Source organism: Heterocephalus glaber, unplaced genomic scaffold (genome assembly GCF_053883595.1).
Source record: "Heterocephalus glaber isolate CG9 unplaced genomic scaffold, H.glaber_assembly_v1.0 deba00001497, whole genome shotgun sequence".
NCBI classification, from domain to species: Eukaryota; Metazoa; Chordata; class Mammalia; order Rodentia; family Bathyergidae; genus Heterocephalus; species Heterocephalus glaber.
Genome location: NW_028258320.1, coordinates 49,272,549 through 49,297,592, shown reverse-complemented (window position 1 = coordinate 49,297,592; position 25,044 = coordinate 49,272,549). Strand labels below are relative to the sequence as shown.

The window sequence follows — 25,044 nt, the reverse complement described above, 5'->3', positions numbered from 1 at the left end:
TGCCACTTTGACTCCTTTCCAAAGGGTCTGCAGAAATGAGTCAGAGTGAGCAGCATGTAGTCTCTTGTCTGGGTCTGGCTTCTGAAGACCTTGAACTTGGGAAACTCCCAGCACAGTGCCTCACCGTCACATGTTCAACAAATGCAAGCCCTGTTCATTATCCTCTTAGTGTTGCTCCCCTTTCTCCATTTGCATTCCTGCTTCCTGTGTTTTATTTCCTATTTCTGGCATTCACTCCTGCAAAATCCGACTCATCTGGCCTCCCACAGTACAGTGCCAGAGCTTTCTCTAACCTTCCTTAGCCTCACACCTGCTGTGAGAGGTTTGCCTTTTCAGGCAGGAGAGCCATAGGTGAGAGCTACTTATGTGCACCATCCAACCTGCATCTCAGATAGAACTCCCAATTCCTGGGGCAAGGCAAACAGCCACATTCCAGTAAAGGCATTTTCATTTTATTTAAAAATTATTCACAACTGACCCTTCATAAATGCTTTATCTTAAAAGCCTTTTAGTTTAAACCTGAAGAAACTGTGGATAGGGAGCTAGGAAGAGGAGTGGTGACAGGCTCCTTAGGGGTTTTGCAAAGGGGTGGATGTAATGCAAGAGTAGTGGTCCGAGCCTGGTGGCCTAAAGGATAATGAAAGGGTGCCTTGCCAGGCAGGCCCTTTTGGGTCAATGGCCAGCTGGGCTAGGAGACTGCAGGATGGCAATATGTGCTCAAAACTCACCATTTACTCTTCTGGGTCCAAGATGCTCAGCACTGAAAGCTGACACTGTTCCTACCAGGGAAGAGCATGTGGGGAGGGGGTAGCTATAGGGTTATCTACAAGAACACATGCATGGCTGCGCCTCAGGCCAGGTCAGGCCAGGCAAGGGGTGTGTCAAAGTCAGTAATACATTACTGAAAAAGATATCTCTAGCTCCAAGTCTTTACTCCCACATGCTGTGGCCCTCCTGTCTTCAACACCTGTTCTGGTTTGGTGGGGCAGGGGGCCAAAATTATGTGATGGGCAGGATGCACAATATCAAAGGTGTGCCAAGAATTTCTGAAGACTCTTGCTTCTGATGGGTGCCACCCTTCCCCACTGACTGGGAGAAACTTGAGAAGATCACTTAGAATTTAAAATCTGTCTCAAAATGACCAGTATTCACCTTGCATTGCAAAAATACTGGACTGAAATTTCCATTACTGAAAATAGTGGTTATTTTAACCCTTTGTGGGTCAGAGAACTTTAAGAATCTTAGGAAAGCTTTAACTCTGGAAAACACACACAAAAACATACACTAAATTCAGACAGCTTTAAGGGTTTTATAGACCCTCTGAAGTCCAACTATGGACCTTCTGGGGTGATAGACCCCAAGTTAAGGACCCCTGAGTTAAAGGTTCCTATGGGTAAGCATTTTCCTTTGAGATGCAAATAACCCAGAGGAATTATCAGTCTCTCCCCTGCCCCATGTGATTAATTGAGTGGGTGAGGGGAGGGAGCTAGCCTTTTGAAGGAAGAGGAGGGAAGCTTGCATTGTATACCACAGGGAAAAGTTTGGAAATGGTTTGAAGATTCATCTGGCACCACTGTATCACTGGGTACTGACCATAGGGTACCCAAAGCGTGGGAGACAGATCAGAAAGGCAGACAGGTTTTCCGAAGACAAACCACTCTTTCAAATTTTCCCTAAGGCTTGCTATGGTTTCTGATCAGAACTGAACAGTTCCTCAAAGTAGGTGCTGTACTGTATGTGCAGTCGTTCTGCCATCTTGTGGTTATTCTTAGAATTGCACCTGCCCCAACACGCCGGAGAAAAACCAGCGATCAGTAAGTTCTGGGACTAAAGTACACTTAGCTGACCTGCTGGGGTAGAGTAAGAGGTCAGGGAAATAGATGAAAAATAATGGTGATTCTTCAACATTCCTGTATAATGTACACTGAAGTCCTCATGTATCCTTTTTGGCAGAGCTGGGCACTCTTTGGTTTGTCATGGCTAAACTCACTTTCACAGCTTAAGTTTTTTTTTCTTTGATATGCACTTAAAACCTGAAGTTCCATCTTTGGCTCCCAACTGGGTCTCTTTGCTCCCTACTCCTCTTCCAGAGCAGATTTATCGGTCCATTAATGACTATGAATTGGGAGCCAAAACAGATGTGTCCCTGGGAAAATCAATGAGTTGAGGTTCCATCTCGCATTCTTTTCATTCCAGCTGAGGCATACTTCCCCACGCTGCTGAAACTCTTATCTCACAGGAAACCAGTCACTGACAGTCTTCTGTGCTGTAACATCAATCACAGGCCAACACAGCTGAGTCCCATGCTCCAAGGTTCTGGAGGAATTCTTGGTCCACCCCCTGAACTAACCTTTATACCTGTTACTCCAGCCTGCTATGTGCCCATCTGCCAGTTGGCACCTTCTGAACTAAGCTAAGCATAAAATATGGTACAAAGTTATCATTTTTATCTGGAGGAAAGAATGGTGAATTCTAGGACATGGGTCTCCTATAACACAGAAGATCCCAAAGAACAAAGAACATAGTGGTCTCAGAGTGGTATTGTCAGCTTGGGGTTAGCTCTTTTCTAGTCTCAGACTGTGCTAAGGACAAGGCCATTTCTAGCATTTCTGTCAGAGGCACCTTCTTCTGTTATGGCCATGGCAGGGTTCTGAGTCAAACTGGAGGCAACAAGGGAAAATCTGCCAAACTGACAGCTAGGGTTGCAAAGGTAGAAAGGAAGGCAGAATGCTGTGTCACCCATGGGAGGCCTTGGGGGCAAGCAGACGATGGGAGGGCAGATCCTTCCCCAAAGCCCTGGATCTCACACACTCGTGAATGCTGTCTTTGCTTGTCATGTGATCAGAGGTGTTAAATTGGAGTTTTCTTCAGAGGTTCTCTCTCCATCTGCTGACTTCTTCCTTTTTCGACCACCTGCAAAACACAGTTTGTATCAATCTGTAGGACTCAGAGGACATTCATACCCTCTCAGTGGTCTGAGCTTTCTTCAAAAAAGAAGCAGAAATGGAGACAAAGCCCTTGGCAGTTTGACTGGAACTCATATGCATTGTATCCTGGTGCTGCTATCAGTAGAGTTAACATCTGGAAGGAGTAGGATGCACCTTTTGCATAATGTGACATCTCTGAAAAGGCACAAATGTACGTTAGTGCCTGCCACAGAAACTTCCTGGAGGGAGCTGAATAAAACCCTGTAATGCCTTAGGATTACGCCTTCCTTCCCCTGACAGCCCCAGCCTTACTCAAAGCAAGACACCATCTGAGTGAGGAGAACTAGTCATTGATGTCCCACAAGCCAGGGTTGGTAGGCAGAGCTGGGAGCCACTCCCAGGGACTCTAGCTCTGAAACAACCTCCCTCTGCATTGAGGCAGGTGGGAGTAGTTAGATAATTGTCCTCAAGGATGGAAGAGCCATCTGTCTCTAGCTCTGTTATTAGGAAGAAATATTTTCACCTTATTCTCTGCCACTGGCTTCCATCTATGGAGGACTTCTATGAAGTCTCCTGGACACACACACACACAATTTTTAAAGGACTAGATAGTAAATATCACGGGTTTTACAGGCCATATGGTCTCTATCACAACTACTTGACCTTGCCACTGTACTCACAGATAACAAATGAATTGGTGATCCAGTAAGTCTTTATAAAATAGGTGGAAGGAGGTCACAATTTGATCCATGAACATGGTCTACAGACTCCTGTCCTAGAGAATCATATGCATGGGGAGGATCCCCACACTATCAAGGGTACAGCATTGGCCTAAGCCTTATTGTGTATTTACACCACTGTACCTCATTAGGGTTCCCAAAAGGAGTCAGTGTTTCCTACTCAGGGAAAAAGATCCTAATGTGCTTTCCCTGTGTTATGGCTTGTGTCTTGATGTCCCCCCAAAGCCTCATGTGGTCATAGATGGGGCTTTTATTTCAAAGGTGGCTGGATGTAAGAGTGTGTGACGCTGGAACTGATTCATGGTGCAGTGCTAGGCTCAAGGGTACTAGAATTAAGGGTATGAGTGCTATTCACCCTAAGTAGTCTGGAGAAGATAAAAGGGGCAGAAAGATGCTATTAAGGTCTCTTGTTGCTTTGCTACCTTCAGTCTGCCATAGCTGTTGCCCCTCTGTCATGTGCCACCCTGCCTTGGAGCCAGCCAATTATGGACTCAAATCTCTACAAACTGAGCCAAATAAACCTTTTCTCCTTTATCTTTGAGAGTCAAGTATTTTGTCTCAGAGATGAGAAAAGTAACTGAAACACCCTACTAATCACCAGGGTGGCTTACGTCTGGGTGAGGAGTTACTCACTCAAGGTTCTCAGCAGGTTCTTGCCCATGGATTGCTCAAAGTCACTGCTGCAAGGACTGGTCTCTGTGTCCAGGGTGATATTACAACATTCATTATCTGATGCTGAGAAAAAGGAGAATGAACTTAAGTCTTTTCAACCTCCATGTCCAGGGATGAAGGCAGGATATTCCGGGTGATGTCCTCAGCAGGTGAAAGTTCAAGGCAAAGAGCCAAGATAGGGTGAGTGTGACAAGGGAGGGATCGCCAGGAGGGTGTTGGGTCTGTTAGCAAGAGGCATTTTAGGGCCACAAAAGGAACAATGAGTCAAGAGAAGAAAAGCAGGAATCCATTAGTCCATGCAAAGTCACAAATAATTTCCTCTCCTCAAACACTGGTAAGAGGGGAAGAGAACATTATGTTCGCCTCCCTGTATCTTTGCCAGATAAAAAGCACATTCTACAACAGGTGGTGGCATCTCCATATCCTTTCTCTAATTGCACAAACCTTGGAAAAAGGGAGGGATCAGTAATAATTGAGCACATTGCAGGGCTCAGTAACAGTCAGGACCCAATGGGGATTCAGAGAGCCAGGAAGGGGCCCAAGGCCCATCACCAACACAGTAAGAACTTAACTGGGAAGGCGGAATGGTGTGTTGGAAGCTGCACTGCACTAAATGAGGTCTGGCCTGCTTCTTTCTAATGCATATCTGAACATGAGCAAAGCATTTCCCTTCTCCCAAGCTTCACGGGTTCTTGTGTGTCACAGGAGCGGAGTGGAATACAAAGACTGCTCCTTCACCTCAATTCTTATTTCTTTCCTACATTTTCTAGCCTTACATTTTCTATGGCTTAGCTATTAAATTTGATATTGGATGGGGGGAAAAGAACATCAGTCCTAAATTTAGGTCCTGGACTGATGACTACATGTGTCCCAGATTTTCTAGGTTAGCTGCATATTCAAATATGTTGTCTCTTAAAGATCTGTGAGCCTATCAAGAAACCAACCAACAAATGCTGGTGGGGCTGTAGGGAAAGAGGAACCCTTCTTCACTGTTGCTGGGAGTGTAGACTGGTGCAACCACTGTGGAAATCAGTGTGGAGATACCTCAAAGAACTAGGGCTAGAGGTCCCATTTGACCCAGCTGTTCCCCTGCTGGGTATCTTCCCAAAAGAATTAAAAGAATCATACGACTGTGGTATATGCCCACCCATGTTCATAGCGGCATAGTTTGTAATAGCTAAAGCTTGGAAACAGCCCAACTGCCCATCAACTGAAGACTGGATAAAGAAAATGTGGTGTTTTTTTTTTTTTTTTTTTTTAATAAAATGGAGCCATAAAGAATGAGAAACTAGAGACATTTATAGCTAAATGGATGCACATTGAGGCCATACTCTTTTTTTTTTTTGGTAGTGGGGATTGAACTTTGGTCCTTGCACTTGCATGGCAGATGCCGGAACCACTGAGCTAAATCCCCGGCCCCTAGGCCATACTCTTAAGTGAAATAAATAGGACACACATGTGTAAATACCGAAGTTTCTCTGTTGTGAGAAACTGAAAGTGTAAATAAGAACCAAAAGGCATAATAGATAATGTGAAATAGGAAGAAAAGGTCCAAAGGGGAAGGGGAAATGGAAAGGGTAGGGCAAAGGAAAGAAGGGAATGGAATTAATATGAGAAAAGGAAGAAATGGAAACAAAGTCTTTGTACATAGGGAGAGGTGGAGGGGTTGAAGGGAGGGTAGGGGAATGGGGGAAAAAAAATAAGAACCAAAATATATTATGTAAAGGTACAAATTCCCAATAATGAATGTCTTTATATTGTATACCTAAAATGTACCAATAAAATTAATGAATGAAAAAAATCTGCGTGCCTTTTCAGGTCATTGCTGTGGACCTGAAGAGTCTCTTATTATGGATTGGGATAGGCAGAGGAACCACTGGTTTGGAGCATAGGGGAGGGGTGCTAAAAGCTTGGGGAAATACACCTCGGTGAGGCAAGCACAGGGCTCAGGAGCACTGGGACACCGGGGCCTTGGAGCAGCCCCACTGTTAAGGTAGACATGCTCCATGTCTTAAAGGGTGGTGATATGATCTAACCCCTCAGGATACATCCTACATACTACCTTTGCTCTCTGGGTCCCGAAGGAAGGAAGAGCCCTGCCAATAAGGGTGATGGCTGACATCAGTTCCCTAACTTGTAAGGTAGGTCTGATGATAATTACCTAATATTTATAGAGCATGGTACCAAACACTGCAGTGTATGTTATCTCATTTATATTCAAAGGTACTTTATGAGATAGCTACTGCAATTTACATCTATTAAAATAAGAAAACTGAATCTTAGGTTAAGTAACATGCCTGAAATTGCATAGTTCCTAAAGGTAGGAGTTAGGTTCTAAATCAGGGCAGGGTTATACCTCCTAATACTGCACCGTGCAGCTTTCCTGGGAGAATGAATTAGACAGAGCCTGATGCATAGCAGGTGCTGTGAAACTGTCAGTGGGAAGGAGGCGAGAAGACTGACTCAGGGGCTGGGGTCCCGGGGCTCCCCTTACCCACCGGTGCGCTGTAGTACCCGAAGGTGGTAACCCTCCCTTGCTCCTTGGGCCCCTACCTGCTGTTGTGGGAACAGCCGCAGGGGACCTTGAGAGTTGCTGTGTCTTGTGCTCCTTGAAGTCGGTCATTTCTTCCTGGGTGAAGGCTATGTCCTCCATCCTCAGATATAACACCTCCGCAGGGCTTCTCAGACCATCTGAATGGCTGCCTGGGGGGTGGGACAGTGCCCATATCACCTCTCTGCCTTGGAGGAAGACATTTGGGGCTCTGTGCGGCACCAGATGGCAGCCCTGGGCACGGCTGGGGAGGAAGGCAGGACCATCCTCATCCCATGCCGCCCATCCCATCCACCCACTGACTTACATGGCAGGCTGGTCCTGTTGTTCAGCAGCATGAGGGCAGCATCATCCTTGGGCGTCTGGGGTGTGCCCCGAGTTGTGGGAGCCTTGGTGGAGTCACCATCAGTGAAGGCCTCCATGTCAGGGGACTGGGGTGAGCTGTCCATATGGCAGGCGGTGAGTGCATTCTGGTATTGCTGTCGTGTGACCTGGAAGGAAGTGGGCAGCTCAGCAGAGCTAGATGGAGCCCTCTCTGGATGTAGTAGCTTTTCTGAGCTGACAAGCAGCCTCCCCTGAGGTGCTTTGGAACCCTGGGCTCTAAGGCCTGAGATCTATGAGCTGGGGGTCTTACCAAGCTCAGCAGCTGAGAAACAATTTGAGTCCCTTTGCCTGTTGGTCACCAGTTGCCACTGTTCATTTTTATTAACTGTAGACTTCATGTGCAACTGGAGGAGCCTGTCTGAGTCCATTTTGTGTTACTATAACAAAATAAACCTACTTTGTTCTTTTTTTTTTTGGTACCGGGGATTGAACTCAGGTCCTTGGGCTTGCAAGGCAGGCACTGGAACCACTGAGCTAAATCCCCAGCCCCAAATAAACCTACTTTGTAAAGGAAAGAAGTTTATTTGGCTCAAGAGACTGGTGGCTAAAAAGTGCAAATAGACCTTGTATCTGATGAGGGCTCCCTGGCTATGTCACAACATGGCAGAGAAGCAGAAAGGGAAATGGTCAAGTTCAGAAGGAGCTAAGCACATAGGTGGTCTTGCTTTATAACGACCTGCTCTCAAAAGAACTAATCCAGTCCTGGAAGAACTACGTTAATCCTTTCCAAGGGTAATGCCTTCATGACTGAATCACGTTCTACTAGGCCCTACTTCTTTTTTTTTTTGGTACCAGGGATCGAACTCTGGTCCTTGTGCTTGCACAGCAGGCAGCGAAACCACTAAGCTAAATCCCAGGCCCAACTAGGCCCTACTTCTTAAAGGCCCATCTCCTCCTCTCACTAATGTTACACTAATGTTACTAATTTCCCACACATGAACCTCTGGGGGACCTACTCAAACCATATCCAAATCATAGCACACAGATGACATAAAACAGTCCTATATTAGTGATTCTCAGTACTCAACATCAGAATTACCTGAAGGGCTTATTAAAATAAGATTGCTGGTCCAAACTTCCAAAATTTCCTAATTTACTAGATTTGGGGTAGAAACAGGATTTGCGTTTCTATCAAGTTCCACGTAATGCTAATGCTGCTGCTCTGTAGATTTTACTTTGAGAGCCACTGACTCTCTGAAACCTAGTTAAAAATCAGACAGAGGTCCCATTGAGGTTTTTGTTCTTTCTCTCTAAAGGATTTTAAAGGACAAAGGAGAATGTCAACAACTGGCTTTGATATTTTTTAGGTCAATTATATGATCTATGGTTAATGGCATGGAACCATGGGTCTCAACTTAGCATTTGTCCAAAGTCTTTAAATGTTCTTGTGGAGAATATCTGATTTTTGCAGTGCCCCTGTATTGGGAACTATGAAGTCAGGTTCCAAAATTTTCCCCCGAAATGGAGAAATTTAGCCATAGCACTAAAAGAAAAGAAAATTTCTTAAATGTCACATGGTAAGCCCAACAAAGCAGTAGCTTTTATAGTAGCTGTGTTCTTTAAAATGGTTTTAGATTTGTCTTCTAGTTTAGTAAAAGAAGGCCAAATGATCCTTCATTTAGAAAATATGGCAAGAAACACACTGCCTGCTCAAGACCAACGTGCAAGTCCTGGTTTTGCCACTTTTAAGCTGAGTGATCGTGGCCAAATCATTAACCTCTCTGAGCTTGTAAAAGAGGCCCAGAGATAAGACAATGCACGTGAATATGTTATACAACTGTTAGTGATGACTGGTTTAAAATATGTCCACAGACGGGCCTCACAATTTGACTTTACAGTGGACATACATGTAAAAGATGGGTTCAATTTTCTATATTAACTCTAAGTTGTCTATGGCATAACATGAGGTGGGGTTGGGGGCTATATCCCTTCTGTCCCTAAAGCCAGGGTGACTGGTGGCAGTGTGACTGGTTACTCTGTGAAGGCAGGAGTAGGTCTCAGGAAAGTAAATTCTTAGCCAAGAAAATATAGTTAAAGAGGGGGAAGAAAGGAGATGCCAAGTAGGGGCAATGGGAAAAGAAGATGGGGAGGAAAATAGACAGTGAATGAATGAGTGAAGAAAAGGGGGGGAAAGAAAAGGAAGGAGATTTGGTTTGAGTTTGAAATGGATCTGCTGGCTTAGGGCTCCTCTTGGTTGGCAGATTGGCTGTGCCTCCCAATCTAGAAGCCTCTTGGGAGTGACAACTGTTAACAAGATGTTCTTTTAATGTCTTTATTTTTGGAAAGGTTTTACCCAAATTGTGTCTGCAGTGAACTGTACCATTCTCTCCTTGTTCTTAGGACACAGTGATAGACCCGTCCATTATTATTATCTGGATCCAGGGATCCAAGAACTCAAACCCTTTCTTTCAGGATTGTTATGGAGGAAAGAAAGAGCTGGGAATGAGGAATTACTTCTGGTAGCAATACTAAAATGGAATGGCCACCTGATAAGGGACTGAGTTCACTATCACGGAGGCATTCACACAGACGTTAAATCATCACTTGTCAGGCATACTAAAGAGAAGACGGAGACAGCAACAGCTAGGATCTAACATAAGGGTAAGATGCATGGCAGTATGTGTGTGGGAATGGGTTGCGGGAGAGTCTGCACTGTTTGTGGCTGTATGATAGGAAAGGCCCACTCTTTGGTTACTTTCCCTATGTGTCTCACAGCCTTCCTTTCACATTATTCTCTTTTAATTTTTTTAAATCATAAACTACTGCTATGCCAATAAACTGTGGATGAAGTACCACTTCGGAAAATATACTCAGGGGCACAACCTCTGCTCTGCTTCTCTGAGCTGTATTTCTAGGTTCACGGGTTATTTCTTGTCAGTTCCTTCCCCGTGTTCAGCAGCTATGACAATTTTTTAAAACTAAAAATGAACATATATTTCAGAAAAACATAAAAGAAAAACAATAAAAGTTAATGTATTATGCCATTATATATCTAATATCTTTAAATGGTTCCTATATTCTAGAAATTCAGTTAGTAATCACTATTTATTTAATCTATAAACACTTTCTAGAGATAAATATTCTATAAAATATTTTACACCCAATAAAACTGAGATACAGAGCATTTTATAATTTATAAGTAGCTTATCAATCATAAAGCTAATAAAAACTAAATTCATCTGATTTCAAACCTAAGCTCATAAACTCCATCTTACTTTTGGTTACTTATATTTTTAATACATGTTAAGTGAAGTAGAATATTTCTACTGCACTTCTAGATATCACGAATCACTGAAGAAAAATTATTGTTGAAGAAAAAAATTCTGGAACAATGATAGTACACAAAATCATATTTCACTAACCAAACACATAGTTTCAGAATCTGAACATGTTAAAGAATTAAATGAAAAAATAGAGAATTAAATGCATAAATAAAACTATCAACTAACAACGTAAAGACTAAAAACATTAAGAAAGCAAATAAGAGATAATTTATCAACTAAAAATAGAGAAATAATTTTCTTTTTTATTATTAGTGCATGTTGGTAATACAGAATAGTGAGGTTCATTTTGGCAAAATGATACATGCATCTAACATATCTTGATCTCTTTCTATCCCATTACCCACTCTTCCCTTCCTCACTTTCCCTTCCTCACTGATCTCTCTCCCCATCTCCAATATCTAACTCCAATTTCCCTGATATGACAACTTCTTCTTCTTTTTTTTTGTACCAGGGATCGAACTCGGGTCCTTGCACTTGCGAGGCAGGCAATGGAACCACTGAATTAAATGCCCGGCCCAACAACTTCTTTTTATCTAGCATGGTATTGTCAAATAGAAATAGAATGTGAGCCATGTAGGTAATTTAAAACGTTTTAGTAGTCACATTCAAAAAAGGAAAGAGAAACAGGTGAAATAATTTTAATAGTACATTCCATCTAACTCAATATATCCAAAATAATTTCACTGCAACATGCAATCAATATTTATCCTCAAAATTATTGAGGAATTTTATATTAAAGCTTTGAAATCCATCACATATTTTATACTTATAGCATATCAGTCTGGATGAGCTCCATTTTTCTACTGTATTACAGGGCAGCAAAGGTCCAGAAGGTCTTCTGCAGACTTAAGCTGCTCTGCTCAGTTTTGAGCTATACCCCTAGCCTTTTAATTTTGAGACAGGATCTCGCTAAGTTGCAATTTAGGGATTCTGCCACCAGATGGTGATGAGTATCTTGGTCAAGGTTATACAATCCAGATTGTAAGATATCTATCTGCCAAATATTCTTAGTTTAATAATGATATGTACAGTACACATTTAAAAAAAAAGTAGAGATGTTTTTGTATCTTCAGAATTTAACTACCTTTTTTTTTTTTTTGGTGCTAGGGTTCAAACCCATGGCTCTGCAGCTTCTTAACTACTCTTAATCATGACTTGTTTATACCTCTCCCAGACAATCATTAGATGCACCTCCCTATCTAATTTTGTAACATATCTTGAAAACAAATTACTCTTGGACGTTAACACTTTTGGAGCTTCAGTTTGTTGGACATGAACAGTCCTTGAGAAACCAGCAGGAGGGGGTTAGGCTTCTGAAAACACTTTTCCACACAGTCTTGTCTTTATCATCCTCACAATTCTCCTTGGGTTAAAAGGGGGGTTGGGAAGGTGGTGAGAGAAGTAGATAACACAGCAGCCTAAAAAATGGACTTGACAAATCTATGAAATCAGGAGAAGGTAACTTTCAACTTTAGTGTATTGCACAGTCTTATGAGAAAACCAAACTAAAACAAACATTTTGGTTAAAACAGGAGCATCAACTCACCAAGTCCCTTGGCAGGACTACCCATTATAATCAAAGATTTAAGGGACTGAAACCACAGGTTAAAAGAAGTTTTTGAATAATCCTTTAATTGGTTAGTCTTCTCAGTATCAAAACATCTGGGTGGAAAAAATGAGCATGTTCTGTACTGGCTGGTGGCTCTGAGCAAGGTCCTTTAATCTGAGAAAGGGACAGACACCTGCTCCTTAGAATGGACCTTGTATTTGAGGTTCTCAACACTGCCTCTGTCCTTCATCAGGGAAGACACTGTCCTTCTATGTGTCTTGTTATTTGCAGACCATTCCTTTTCCCCGTGTCCCAGGGGTGGAGATATGAAATGATTTGTGTTAGGAAAATTCTTAGAAGTTTCCCGCTAAGTATTTGTCTTAGCACATTCCTCTTTGAGGAGCTGCCCATTCCATCTCATAAAAGTACTCACCAATCTATGCAAGTCTAATAATGTTTCCAAAAACTCTGGGGTCATTAAACCCTAAGAATTTCATTCACTTTTCCCTACATAGCAGCAAATCCAGTCTTCACATTGATTTTCTGAACTTATAAATGGTATTATGGACTGAATGCCTCCCCTCAAAATCTCTATGTTGAAACCTAATCCCCAGTGTGAGGATATGTGCCCGTGGGGCCTTTGGGAGGCGATGAGATCTGAGGGTGGAGCATCATGGATGGAATGAGTGCTTTTATAAGAAAAGGACATACTTCCTTTCTCTCCTCTCCTCCACATGAGGGCACAATGAAAAGGACATCTGCAAACCAGGAACTAGGCCCTTACCAGACACTGGATCTGCTAGCACTCTGATCTTGAACTTCCCAGCCTCCAGACTGTGAGAACTAAGAGCTTGTTGTTTCAGCCACTCAGCCTATGGTAATTTGTTACAACAGCCCAAATGAAAAGACCTGAGAAATGAACTTAACAAAAATTCCCAATGCACTTGAAATAGAATCCAAATTCCATACTCTGGCCTAAAAACCCCATATGGTACTCTCTGATGCTCCCTTCCCAGCGCACACCAGCCCCTGCCTTTGCTCATTATGGGCTAGCTCCCAGATCCTTGACCTATCATCTGTTTCTTTCTAGAACATTCTCCCCACCTCCCATTTCATGTTTCAGCAAAAGTGTCCTTTTCTCAGGCTCCTCTGATAGACATTTCAAAGGCAGTCTCCTGGCCTCCTCAATCCAATCACTCTTTATCCCATGGCCCTGTTTATCCCAAGGCTCTTATCACTACTTGGACATATCTAGATAATTTATGTCTTTACTTGTTGTCATCTTTTCCCCCTGTCAAGTAAGCTCTAGAAAGGCAGCAGCTTGCTGCCTTCACCCCAGTATCTTGTCAGTGGAATCACACGCATATTATGACCCCTCCACCCTGCCCCAATCATGTGCAATACTACAAACCACTAAGATTTAGCACAGAAGAGTTTCCCTTCTCCTGTTTTTCTCTCCCTCTACTTCTGAGGAAAATCAGGATTAGGATGAAAGGGCTTCCAGGCTGAAAGCCACAAGAAGAGTCAGGAGCTGTGGCTTTCTAAGGCTGAACCTCCCTGTCGTGTTAGACTTGTCAAATGTCCAGTTACACAACCCTGTGAGTAAGGCTTGGTCAGTCCTTAGTAACTTCTCCCTCGCTCTGATTTCCTACAACTATTCCCAAAGCCTGGTGATTTCAGGGCTTGAGCTCTGGAGGCAGGCAGACTCAACCCTGAAGCTTGACTCCACCACTTACTAGCCATGCAATTTTTACCTCCTCAAGCCTCAACCTCTTTATTGGAACAATGGGAACACAGGATGGCAAGAGAATAAATGGATAATGCAAACAAAGGATGCAGTAAAGTTCCTTGCCCAGAGCACTCCCACACAATAGTTATTTTCTAACTTACCCTCCAGGTTCTGTCTCTCCTGGTAGTAATTTTCCATGGTTAATTCTTTCCATGGTTACTTTTATCAACTGACATTAGTTTTAGCTCAAGATGTTTGTAGAGTACTGGGACAGAAAGCCCGCACTCCCCACTCCAAATCATCAGGGCGTGTACTCTGGACAGAAAGGAAGCACCTTCTCCCACCTGTGTGACCTCAGTACATCTCTTGTCACCCAGCCTGCAACCAGGACGACAGTTAGCAATTGCACTCTGTGGGTATTTCATTGGACTGGGACACATGAGCTCTAGCCAAGATTTCAGGCCAAAGTTTGTTATGGTTTGCTGAATGCTAGGAAACAAAACAAATAAAATAATAGTGGAGTGAGAGAAAAGAGAAAAATTTTAAAGGCTTCTGTGCAATGCCAATCCCAATGAAAGCTGTGAAGAAACAGCTCCCCGCATCTTTCAACTGCAAGGTAAGGGCAGGGCTGCCTCTCCTTTTTAGAGTGGTTCTCTTAATAGCTCAATGGCCTGACATTAAGGGAGTGTTAAGATTTTCTACACAAGACTTTCAATTAGTACAAGGGCCCACTTGTGCTTTAGACTTTAAATATTAAGGTGCAAAATTATACTATTAGGCATATAAATACTATTGTAAAATCACAGTGTGGTTTCTTCTGTACACTTGGTTTCTTAATCACCTGCAAATTGATCTTGAAAAAAATGAATAAAATCCACCCATTCCAGTACCTTTCCCAATGGTAGGGGATTAAAGGAAATAGTTCTGATAGAAATGTGTCACAGACAAAGTAATTTCCCACTGCTTTCTGCCTCAGTTTCTCACATGAAAAACAGAGATCAAGACACCTTGACAACTACTAAATAATAATAAAGTTTACTGAAACAACAGGGCCTTTATGAGGCCAAGGAACAGTGACTACCCAGCATTACACTGGAACATGGGGGAAGGTGATGTATGATATGACTAGGGATAAGGGTCTCCTGGGCCAGCTTCCCCAGCTAACTCTGCCCACTGGAGAGAGGAGGGGTCGCACTCCCGGGGCAATTACCTTCACAAACTGCACATCACTGAGGATGTGGACTGAGTAGTCAGGTGTGTAGAGGTTGTTGCTGCTGCTGTACAGTTGGGTGTTGCTCCCACCAAAGTCACTGCGCTCTCTATTCGGAGACTCAGAGCGATTCAACCCGCTGCAGCGAGAAGGGGATCGGTTTACTGCAGATGGTGAGGAAGAGGAGAGAGAGAAAAGACAAGGAGGAGCAGAAAAGACAAGCAGGAGTGGGTAGGGAGAACAGGGAGTGGAAGGAGGGAGAAAGAGAAAGGTGCTGTTTACTGAGGTCCAACAGTGCTAGCAGGATATTGTAGCACTGGGTGGTGGAAAGGGGCCTTCACCTTCCCATCAGAGTCCAGCAAGGGGCCCAGCTGTTTTGTTGGGGTTGATTCCCTTGAGGTATAAATATCCCTCCCTGTGGTCTCTCCCAGCAGGGGGCTTGGGCATTTGTTTCCCCCTAGACAGCAGCAGAGGTGGTCCACTGCCTTTATTGCTTTTTATCCAGAGATTAAGTGCAAGAGGACCTCAAATGCATGAATACAGTGCCGTGGGAATGGTTTGCTATGCCAGAATATAAAACCTCTCACTAGGGTGACATAGTCTACCTGTAGCAAGTCCTGTTTTAGAAAGACCAAGGCCTTAGGTTTGCCCTCAAAACATCTGTCCCAGCACAGACAACCAATCTTCACCAAGGTGATGTGTTTTAGTGGGGTTAATTCAGGCCCACCCAAACACTGGCAGAGCGTGGGACAAGTGTACAAACAAGAGATTCACAAATTGTATAGATACTTGCAAATTGTAAATCACATTAATAAACTGTTAACATGTTTTATTCTTGTCATTGACAAATGTTTACAGCAATCTGAAAGACCAGTTTGACCCCTTAGAGTTCTGTGCTAGAAAACTGGGTTGTGTGGGGCCAGCCAGTCCCCTGCCCTAAGGTTTCTGGATCTGCTATCTCGAAGAACTGTTTGAGTGGTAATTCCAGTATCCTGGGTATCTGAAATAAGATTGAGCAAGAAGAATAGGGGAGTTGGGTGGGCACATACCCCTGGCTCTGTGAACTCCTTGACTCACTTTCACGGGTAGGACTGAGAAGGGCCAAAGTGGGGTCTCTGAAAGTGTGGGTCAGGGCAGGGCTAGCTCTTGAATAGGTCTAAGTAGGGGCTGAAATAATCCATAGGTTCTTTGCCAAAGATCCAAATGTCTAGTCAGCCTTTTACATTTGAAGGAATAGTCTTTTGGAAAGTTCAATTAAGACTATGTCATTTGGTTTCAAAATAGACTCTGAACTACCATCCCTCGTATCAACAGAAGACAGGGTACTGAAAGTGACCCCAGCATTATCTCTACCATGAAACAGCCCTAGCGAGAGGCTACAGAGCCAACTGAAGCCACTCTGCACTTCTTCCAAAAAAAAGAACACAGGAGAGTGCCAGCCTCTCATAGCCCAGATTAGTTCAGGAGCTCAAAAGAAGAAATAAATTCTTCAAAGATTCTGTTTCTTGCTTTTGTGGAGTAGAACCTTGGGAATTTAATTTTGTCTCTTCAGCTAATGCTGCCATCTATTAAAATATTTGATTAGCACCTATTTGTAGTGAGTTATGGGGGTTGGCAAACACTTTAGCTGCCAAGCTGTTACTGTCTGGCAAACCATGTAACAAAAATATTAAAATAATAATAGGATGAATTATTTTCTCATTAGAATCATAATAATTTCACCTTGATATAATTATAGAATTTAGGATTCAAATTCCATCTTTCCCTTTTCAGTAAATGTCACTCATTTATTTCCTGTTACTTAACCCAGAAACCTGGAGTCACCTTTGAGCCCCCACCCTGTACTGGGCATCGAACTCAGGACCTTGCACTTGCCAGGAAGAAATGGCGCCACTGAGCTACATCCCTGGCATCACCTGTCTCTTTCCACTCCCTCAGCCCCACGTTAAGTTCTACCTCCAGCACAATATGCCCATCTTTTTTAAATCTCTTTCTAATCAAATCCAGTCCCTATCACTTGTACCCAACTGTCTGATTTCTCCATTTATAATTTTATAAAGCAGTCCCCCCTAATCTGTGGTGGTACATTCCAAGACCCTCAGTGATGCCTGAAACCAGGGATAGCATCTAACCCTAAGTATTCTGTTTTTTCTTATATATATGCAGTGTAATAAAAAAATACAGTGAATACTTATATTAAAATTTGGTTACAATAAGATAAATTTCTGTTAATCCCTCCTCCTATTACTTCCTCTTGTTTTGAATGGACTTATCCTATCATTCTGGGCACTTTCTGAAGGAGTTCTGTAAGTCCTTTTTTGGGTGTATGTTTAGTTGCTCTGTTGTGCCTGTTTTACTGTCCTAAGTCAATTAAAAATGTTTTTCTTTTATGGTCTTTTTGACTTTGGGGAAGAGCCTGAGATTGCATGATGCCAGATCCAGTAAATAAGGTGGATGAGGGCACACTATAATGTTTTTATTTGACAGAAATTGCTGTAAACAGTTTATCAATAAGACATGATAAAAATATGATATTAAAATTAAAAATTTATTACTGTAAAGATGCATTGCCATCAAACTCTTAAGATACTCTCTCTTGCTTTCAACACATCTATCCTATTACTCTTGACAGTGGGTCTCCTCTTATAGTAATAAGTTTTAAAAAGTTTAAACATTCATACTATCTTTTGATCATCTCTTATAATATTCATGATAGTTTAATTTACAAATTAGACACAATGAAACACTAACAATATTTATCTCAATTAACTAACAAGAACTGTAACAATATATTGAAATAAAAATTATTTAAAACTTACACATTGTTTATTTATGGAATTTTCCATTCAATATTTATAGACCGTAGTTAAACATGGGTATCTAAAATCATGGAAAGTGAAAATGTGGATAAAGGGAGATCCTATAGTCTATTTTAGCTTTACCTTCCAGAATCACATTTTAAAACATCAATTAGCTTCTTATTATACCTGATTAAATCCAAACCCCTTGCTGTGGCCCTGAAACTCTCATGACCTGGCCCCTGCTTTCCTTCCTGCCTGTCTCTGGGGCCTCCCTTCCCCTTGCCTACTCTGCTTGCTTCTCAGTCCTTGCCTCTCTCCAGAAGTACAAACTTCTGACCACCCTAAAAAGATTCCCTCTGTTTTCCTCTATCACTGCCTTTATTCATTCCTTCAAAGCACTTTTCCAAAGTATTAATTACATGTTTGTACTTGCTTATTAGGTTTGCTCAACCCTAAGTTCCATGAAGGCAGAGACCTTATCTTTTTTGGTCATTATTAATGTATATATACACAGTGCTTAGCACAGTGCCTGACTTAGAGTAGGTATTCAATATAAATGTAGAGAGTGACGAATTTGTACTGAAGGGTCCCTTTGAGGGGGTATTTAGAATCTGAACGTTATTTAAGAAAAGATTTTAGAGCTCTCAAATTGTACTGAAAGGGCTGGGAATGTAGCTCAGTGGTGCAGCACTTGCCTGGCAAGCATGAGGCCCTGAGTTTGATTCCTGGTACCAAAACAAAACAAAATAAAACAAAAAAACTGTACTGAAGTCAGAAAGCCAATTTCTCCAAGAAGCTAGTAGTGGGAGGACAACAGAACTGGAGGTGGATAGAGTTAAATATTGCATACCCAGAATCCAAAGAGCCTCAGTCAGGCCTTGGCCCAGCCAGTGAGGGAGAGCCTACAGGGAGCACCACGATTCTGTCAGTCTGTTTAATAAGAGCATGTGAAGCAGGGCTGGGGTATGTCCTGGAGTCAGATGCCCAGGGTGATGGAAGACTAAAAGGGGCAGTGCCAGTGCCACAGAGCATACAACAATGCATCAAGCTGATTATAAATGGTAACAGTATTGGGCAAAAAAGTAAATTTCAGTCCTTGTCCTGGTCCCTTGAAAACAGACTGATGAGCTCTGGCTTGGGTAGCCCTTTGGTGGCTGTCCGGAGAGGCCGCTGGCTGAAATAGCCAGTGTTTTCTCCTCTTTGCTAGTTGTTGAGGCAGTAGGCTGGTAGTCTTGCAGAAGAGAAGCCTCTTTGGCATGAGAGTAGAGCCTGGAAAACTGTACCTTTCTTGGGTGGGTCTCAGACTCAACTCAGTTTGGACATAACCAAGGGGAGAAGATGTGAGCAGGGCCTGTGGCTTCAGTCGCCTTGAGAAAGCACCATCATGCCTTGAGGATTCTCGGCTTTGCCTGGGTGGACATGGGGTTCATATAGCCCACACTTGTTGTTCCATATCCATATCCCTTATGTTACAATCCAACATACATTTAGGGAAGATGAGAGGGATCTAGATTCTTCCAATCCACAGAAGTTTCTGCCTAAATCACTTCTACTTCTTGTTGGAAACAGACAACTACACTCCAGTTCCTCACAAAGCTCTCATCATCTCAAAGGCACCCAGCACAGAAGTCACTATGTCACACAGAGGGTCTCACATGTCAGACACAAGCTACATTACTGTTGTGCTGGAAGGAGAAACATGTCTCTTTTGTTTGTGTTATTTTTAAGTCAATATGCTATTGAAGGTTTATTCATGAAATCTCAAAGAACTTCCAACACCAAAATTACAACTGTTTTACAAAGTTTCGGCCTATAAAATAATTTTTTTTTAAAGAAAGAAGAAGCCTCATTTCAGGACAAAGAAAGTTCTGCTTCATCTGAGTGTTGTGCAAGATCAATGTTCTTGTGTCCCAGAGCCTGACATTCCTCAATAGGTAGGATGCTGATGACTCAGCATTTTAGTAATTATGTACATACATTCAGAGATTTCTGAGCAAGGCAAATGGAAATAGAAATGCTTTTAATAAAAAGGAGAAGAAATCAGTAACAGACGAGTGTCCCAGCAGCATGGCAAACTAGTTCAAGTTGTGTAATTCCCCTTGGCATTTCCTAAAAGCAGAGGCACAGCTTGGGGAAGTAAAGTGACAAAGAAAATCGAAATATAGTGCAAAGAGTTCTGAAAGGAGATAGATCAAACAGCAATGCATAAAACTGACCATAGGACCTGTCAGTAGGAGGTAGATCAGGCAGCCAACATGTGCCTGGCCCACTCCTGCTCTTACATCAAGTTGGCTGTAGTGTGACTAACTGGTAGGCAGCAGAACTTTCTGGTCTGGACCACCAATTGCTATTGAGGAGTGTGGCAGACCTCATTCCTGCAGGCTTTGAGTGATCAGTCTGCAAGATATATCTGTTCTCTCAGGCACCCTGGAGTGATTGAGACTGAGTGGAGAAGACACTGAGATAAAATTGGTGGAGGGTGACGGAGGGTGTGGAAGAGGATTTCACACTGTCATTGAAGCTGGATGGAATCTCTTCACTTGTACTATCATGTAGGAGTCACAAAAACTTAAATACAGCTCTGGAACTCTTGCTTCACTTGTGAATACAACCCTATCAAGGAAACAGGACCCAATATACCAAAATAGAATGTCCTCTTCCCCTTTTACACATGAGGATTTGAGAGATAAAGAGGTCTAAGTGCTGGCCTGTCTACATCTTTTGGAGCATCAGTGAGGGATGAGGTGGGGGTGGGGGAACAGCTTCTTTTGGTCATGGATTTTCCAAATCAGACGGGAGAGTTTAATTACACAGGCTTGTAAGAGTACAAACTAGGACAATTAAAATTCACCATTTTGTGTAGTATTTAACATCAGACAACCAAATGCCAAAAATCAGTTCTCTGTCAAAGCTCAAAGTGATCTCTGCAAGTTAGCCCAAGTTAGGATCCCAGATGAACTCACTCATACTACATGGAGCTTTAATGGTTCCAAAATGTTTACTACTATGCAAGAGCCAGACCCAATGAATATTTCCTCTTGCCACATTTCACAAAATAGAAAGACTATTTTTAGAGATTCCTTGCATATTCTGGGAGAAAACTCCATGGTCTTTGAACTCAAAGCCCATTACATATGAACAACTTGGAATTGAAAAAGAACTCTTGGTTTTGACATCTCTTCTGTCTCTGCTATTGTGGATTTGGAGGAATTGCTATGGTGAACTCAACATTATCTCCACTGTCAAGAGAAGAAACAAATAAATCTGGAGAGAGGGAAGGATAACTACAGTGGGGCCAATCAGGAGTTTCATTTTAAAATGAAAACACCTGCAATGATGGCTAATTATATCACATTCTGGATGTAACCCACAAGGTACTCTGTTCTCCTTATTTCAAAATAAGGTTCAAATAGAAAGAAATGTCCATGGATGATGATTTGCAATCATACACACTAGGTATTTTCACAGTATTTGGTGCAAGGACCCCTGCTGTTAATCCAATATGAGCATCATTTCCATTAGCATGGGTAAGGCACATAAATCACAGCCCTATATAAGGCACAAATTGCCTACATTCAGTAGTGCAGCAAATCCTTGGCAATAGGAGGAGTGCAAGATCTAAGATTTGGATTCTAGTCCTCATTCCTATACCTACTTACTTTACATACAACACTTACCCAGTGGCTTAATTTCACCGTCTGTTTCCTTACTGGTTTTTTTTCTGGTACTGGGGATCAAACTCAGGACCTTGTGCTTTCGAGGCAGTCATGGTGCCACTGAGCTAAATCTCCGGCCCTCCTTATTTTTTTTTAAAAAAAAATTCTGCCTATGTCCCAAGGTGGCTATGGTGGTCAAATAAAATAATAACAACTTATTTTTATACTTAAGGGTCTTATTAATTTCTAGGATTTTCTTTTTCCCTGTACAAGATGAGGTTGATTTCTGGATCAGAAATCAAGAATAGGGCCAGAAGGTGTCCAAGATTTCTTTTCACAAAATCTCAGGCCTCTGCTGCTTCTTCTTTGGTGATACGGAACACAAACAAGAGTAATAGAGGCAATAGTATAGTGTAGGGATAATATAGTACAGGTCCTGGGATATCACCCAATTGCTGGGAAGGCTAGGTAGTTGACTACAGACAAGAGACCAGAGAAAAGGAAATGGGGGCAAAGAGCTAAAGGAGTAGCAAGGCGTGCCCTACCTCATTTTCTTCTGCTACACCCATCCATCACTGCTCCATCCTACAGAGCTGAGCCAAGAGTAGGAAAAGGCTGGCCTTGCTCTTGCTTCTTTACCGGTGAGCATCCTGTTGGGTTGAACACCCACAGAATGGGGTGAATGTTGAAAGGGCTTTCACAATAATGATGGAAAACACAGAAGAAATGGACAGATTCCTAGATACATATGAATTACCAAAGTTGAATGGAGAAGACCTAAAAATTCTAAACAACCCAATATCAACCAATGAAATTGAAAACATAATTAAAAACTTACCAACTAAGAAAAGCCCAGGTCCTGATGGCTTCATTGCTGAATTCTACAAGACATTTAGAGAGGAACTACTTCCACTACTGTTTAAACTCTTCACTGAAATTGAAAGGGAAGCAATACTCCCAAATTCATTCCTGGAAGCAAGCATCACCTTGATCCCCAAAGCAGAGAAAGACTCAACCGAAAAAGAGAACTATAGGCCAATCTCACTAATGAACACAGATGCAACAATCCTTAATAAGATACTGGCAAATAGAATGCAGAAGATCATCAAGAAGATCATACACTCTGACCAAGTGGGATTCATCCCAGGGATGCAGGGATGGTTCAACATATGCAAATCAATCAATGTATTATGCTGTATCAATAGAGCCAGGGACAAAAACCATATGGTCATCTCAACAGATGCAGAAAAAGCATTTGACAAAATCCAACACACATTTATGATAAAAACTCTACAAAAAATTGGAATAGATGGTCTCTACCTCAATCTGATAAAAGCTCTCTATGAAAAACCAACAGCCAATATCATACTAAATGGTCAAAAACTGAAATCCTTCACACTAAAATCAGGAACAAGACAAGGATGTCCACTATCATCACTCCTGTGCAATATAGTTTTGGAAAAGTTAGCCATGGCAACTAGACAAGAGAAAGAAATAAAAGGACTGGGCCGGGGATTTAGCCCAGTGGTTCCATCACCTGCCTCGCAAGCGCAAGGACCTGAGTTCGATCCCCGGTACAAAAAATAAAAGAAATAAAAGGAATAAAGATAGGAAATGAGGAAGTCAAATTGTCATTATTTGCAGATGACATGATACTCTCTATGGAAGACTCCAAGAATGGCACCAAAAGTCTTCTAGACTTAATAACCAAATTCAGTCAAGTAGCTGGATACAAGATCAACACACTAAAGTCAATAGCTTTCCTCTACATGAACAACAGACTCACTGAGACAGAAATAGGGCAAACAATTCCTTTCACAATAGCATCCAAAAAACTGAAATACCTAGGAATCAGCCTAACGAAAGAAATCAAAGACTTCTTCTCTGAAAACTATAGCACTCTGAAAAGAGAGATTGAAGATGATATCAGAAAATGGAAAGAGATCCCTTGCTCCTGGGTAGGAAGGATCAACATAGTGAAAATGGCCATACTTCCAAAATTGCTATATAGATTCAATGCAATCCCAATTGAAATCCCAGGAGCATACTTCACGGACCTTGAGAAAACAATCCAAAAATTCATTTGGAACAAGAAGAGACCCAGAATAGCACAAGCAATTCTAGGTAACAGAGACATGGCAGGGGGTATCACAATCCCCAACTTGAAACTCTACTACAAAGCTACTGTGATAAAAACAGCATGGTACTGACAAAGAAACAGACCTGAGGACCAGTGGAACAGATTAGAAGATGCAGAAACAACGCCAGACACACTCAGCTATCTCATCTTTGATAAAGGAGGCAAACACCCTCACTGGAGGAAAGCTAGCCTCTTTAATAAATGGTGCTGGAAAAAATGGGTTTCAATTTGTCAAAGATTAAAACTAGACCTATATCTCTCACCATGCACTAAACTAAAATTGAAATGGATTAAAGATCTAAATATTAAAATAGAAATGCTGAATTGGCTGTAACAGGGGTTAGGTAGAACTCTTGAAGACATTGGTGTAGGAAAAGATTTTATGAACAAAACCTCAGTTGCCTGTGAACTAGCATAAATCATCAACAGGTGGGATATCTTCTTATTAAAAAGCTTCTGTACAGCAAGAGAAATCACCAGCAGTGTGAAGAGACAACTCACAATGTGGGAAAAAAATCTTCATCTGCTCTTCCTCAGACAAAGGTCTACTATATAGAATCTATAAAGAACTTAAAAAGATCAGACCTCCCAAATTTAAAGACCCAATCCAAGAATGGCATCTGAAATGAACAGACATTTCTCACACAAAGAAGTAGAAAGAGCAAATAAACATATGAAAAAATATTCAACATCACTGGTCATTCGAGAGATGCAAATGAAAACAACACTGAGATTCCACCTCACTCCAGAAAGAATGGCTGCTATCATGAAAGCAACCAACAACAAATGCTGGCAGTGCGGTGGGGAAAGAGGAACCCTGCTCCACTGCTGGTGGGAGTGTAGATTGGTGCAACCACTGTGGAAATCAGTATGGAGATACCTCAAAGGACTAGGACTGGAAGTCCCATTTGACCCAGCTATTCCCCTGCTGGGGATCTTCCCCAAAGAATTAAAAGAATCATACCACAGTGATATATGTGCACTCATGTTCATAGCAGCACAATGTGTAATAGCTAAAACTTGGAAGCAGCCCAAGTGCCCATCAACTGGAGTCTGGATAAAGAAAATGTGGTTTTTAAATAAAATGGAGTACTATTCAGCCATCAAAAATGAGAAATTAGAGACATTTATAGCTAAATGGATGCACATTGAGGTGATACTCTTAAGTGAAATAAATAGGACACACATGTGTAAATACCAAATAGTTTCTCTAGTGTGAGAAACTTAAAGTGTAAATAAAGATCAAAATGTGTAATAGTTAATGTGAAATATGAAGAAAAGGGGCAAAAAGGGAGGGGAAGTGGGAGGGGTAGGGGAAAGGAAAGAAGAGAATGGAATTAATATGAGTAAATGAAAACATGGAAACAAAATCTTTGCAAATAGGGAGGGATGGAGGGGTTG

At 42.0% G+C, this 25,044-nt stretch overlaps 1 protein-coding gene across 9 annotated transcripts in view; it reads right to left on the bottom strand.

The window, feature by feature from the left end:
• Positions 1-430: 430 nt before the first annotated feature.
• Positions 431-25,044, bottom strand: part of Cnnm1 (cyclin and CBS domain divalent metal cation transport mediator 1) — a 79,824-nt gene continuing 55,210 nt past the window's right edge. For 2 of the 9 annotated variants that reach the window (XM_021253180.2, XM_021253183.2), the window contains 5 exons: positions 15,047-15,210; positions 7,198-7,381; positions 6,893-7,078; positions 4,301-4,402; positions 431-2,913 (listed from right to left, as the gene is read on the bottom strand). In XM_021253180.2, the coding sequence (XP_021108839.1) occupies positions 2,834-2,913; positions 4,301-4,402; positions 6,893-7,078; positions 7,198-7,381; positions 15,047-15,210 (716 nt within the window). In that variant the 3' untranslated portion in view covers positions 431-2,833. The other 7 variants (XM_021253181.2, XM_004838644.3, XM_021253185.2 and 4 more) reach the window with 6 other exon arrangements.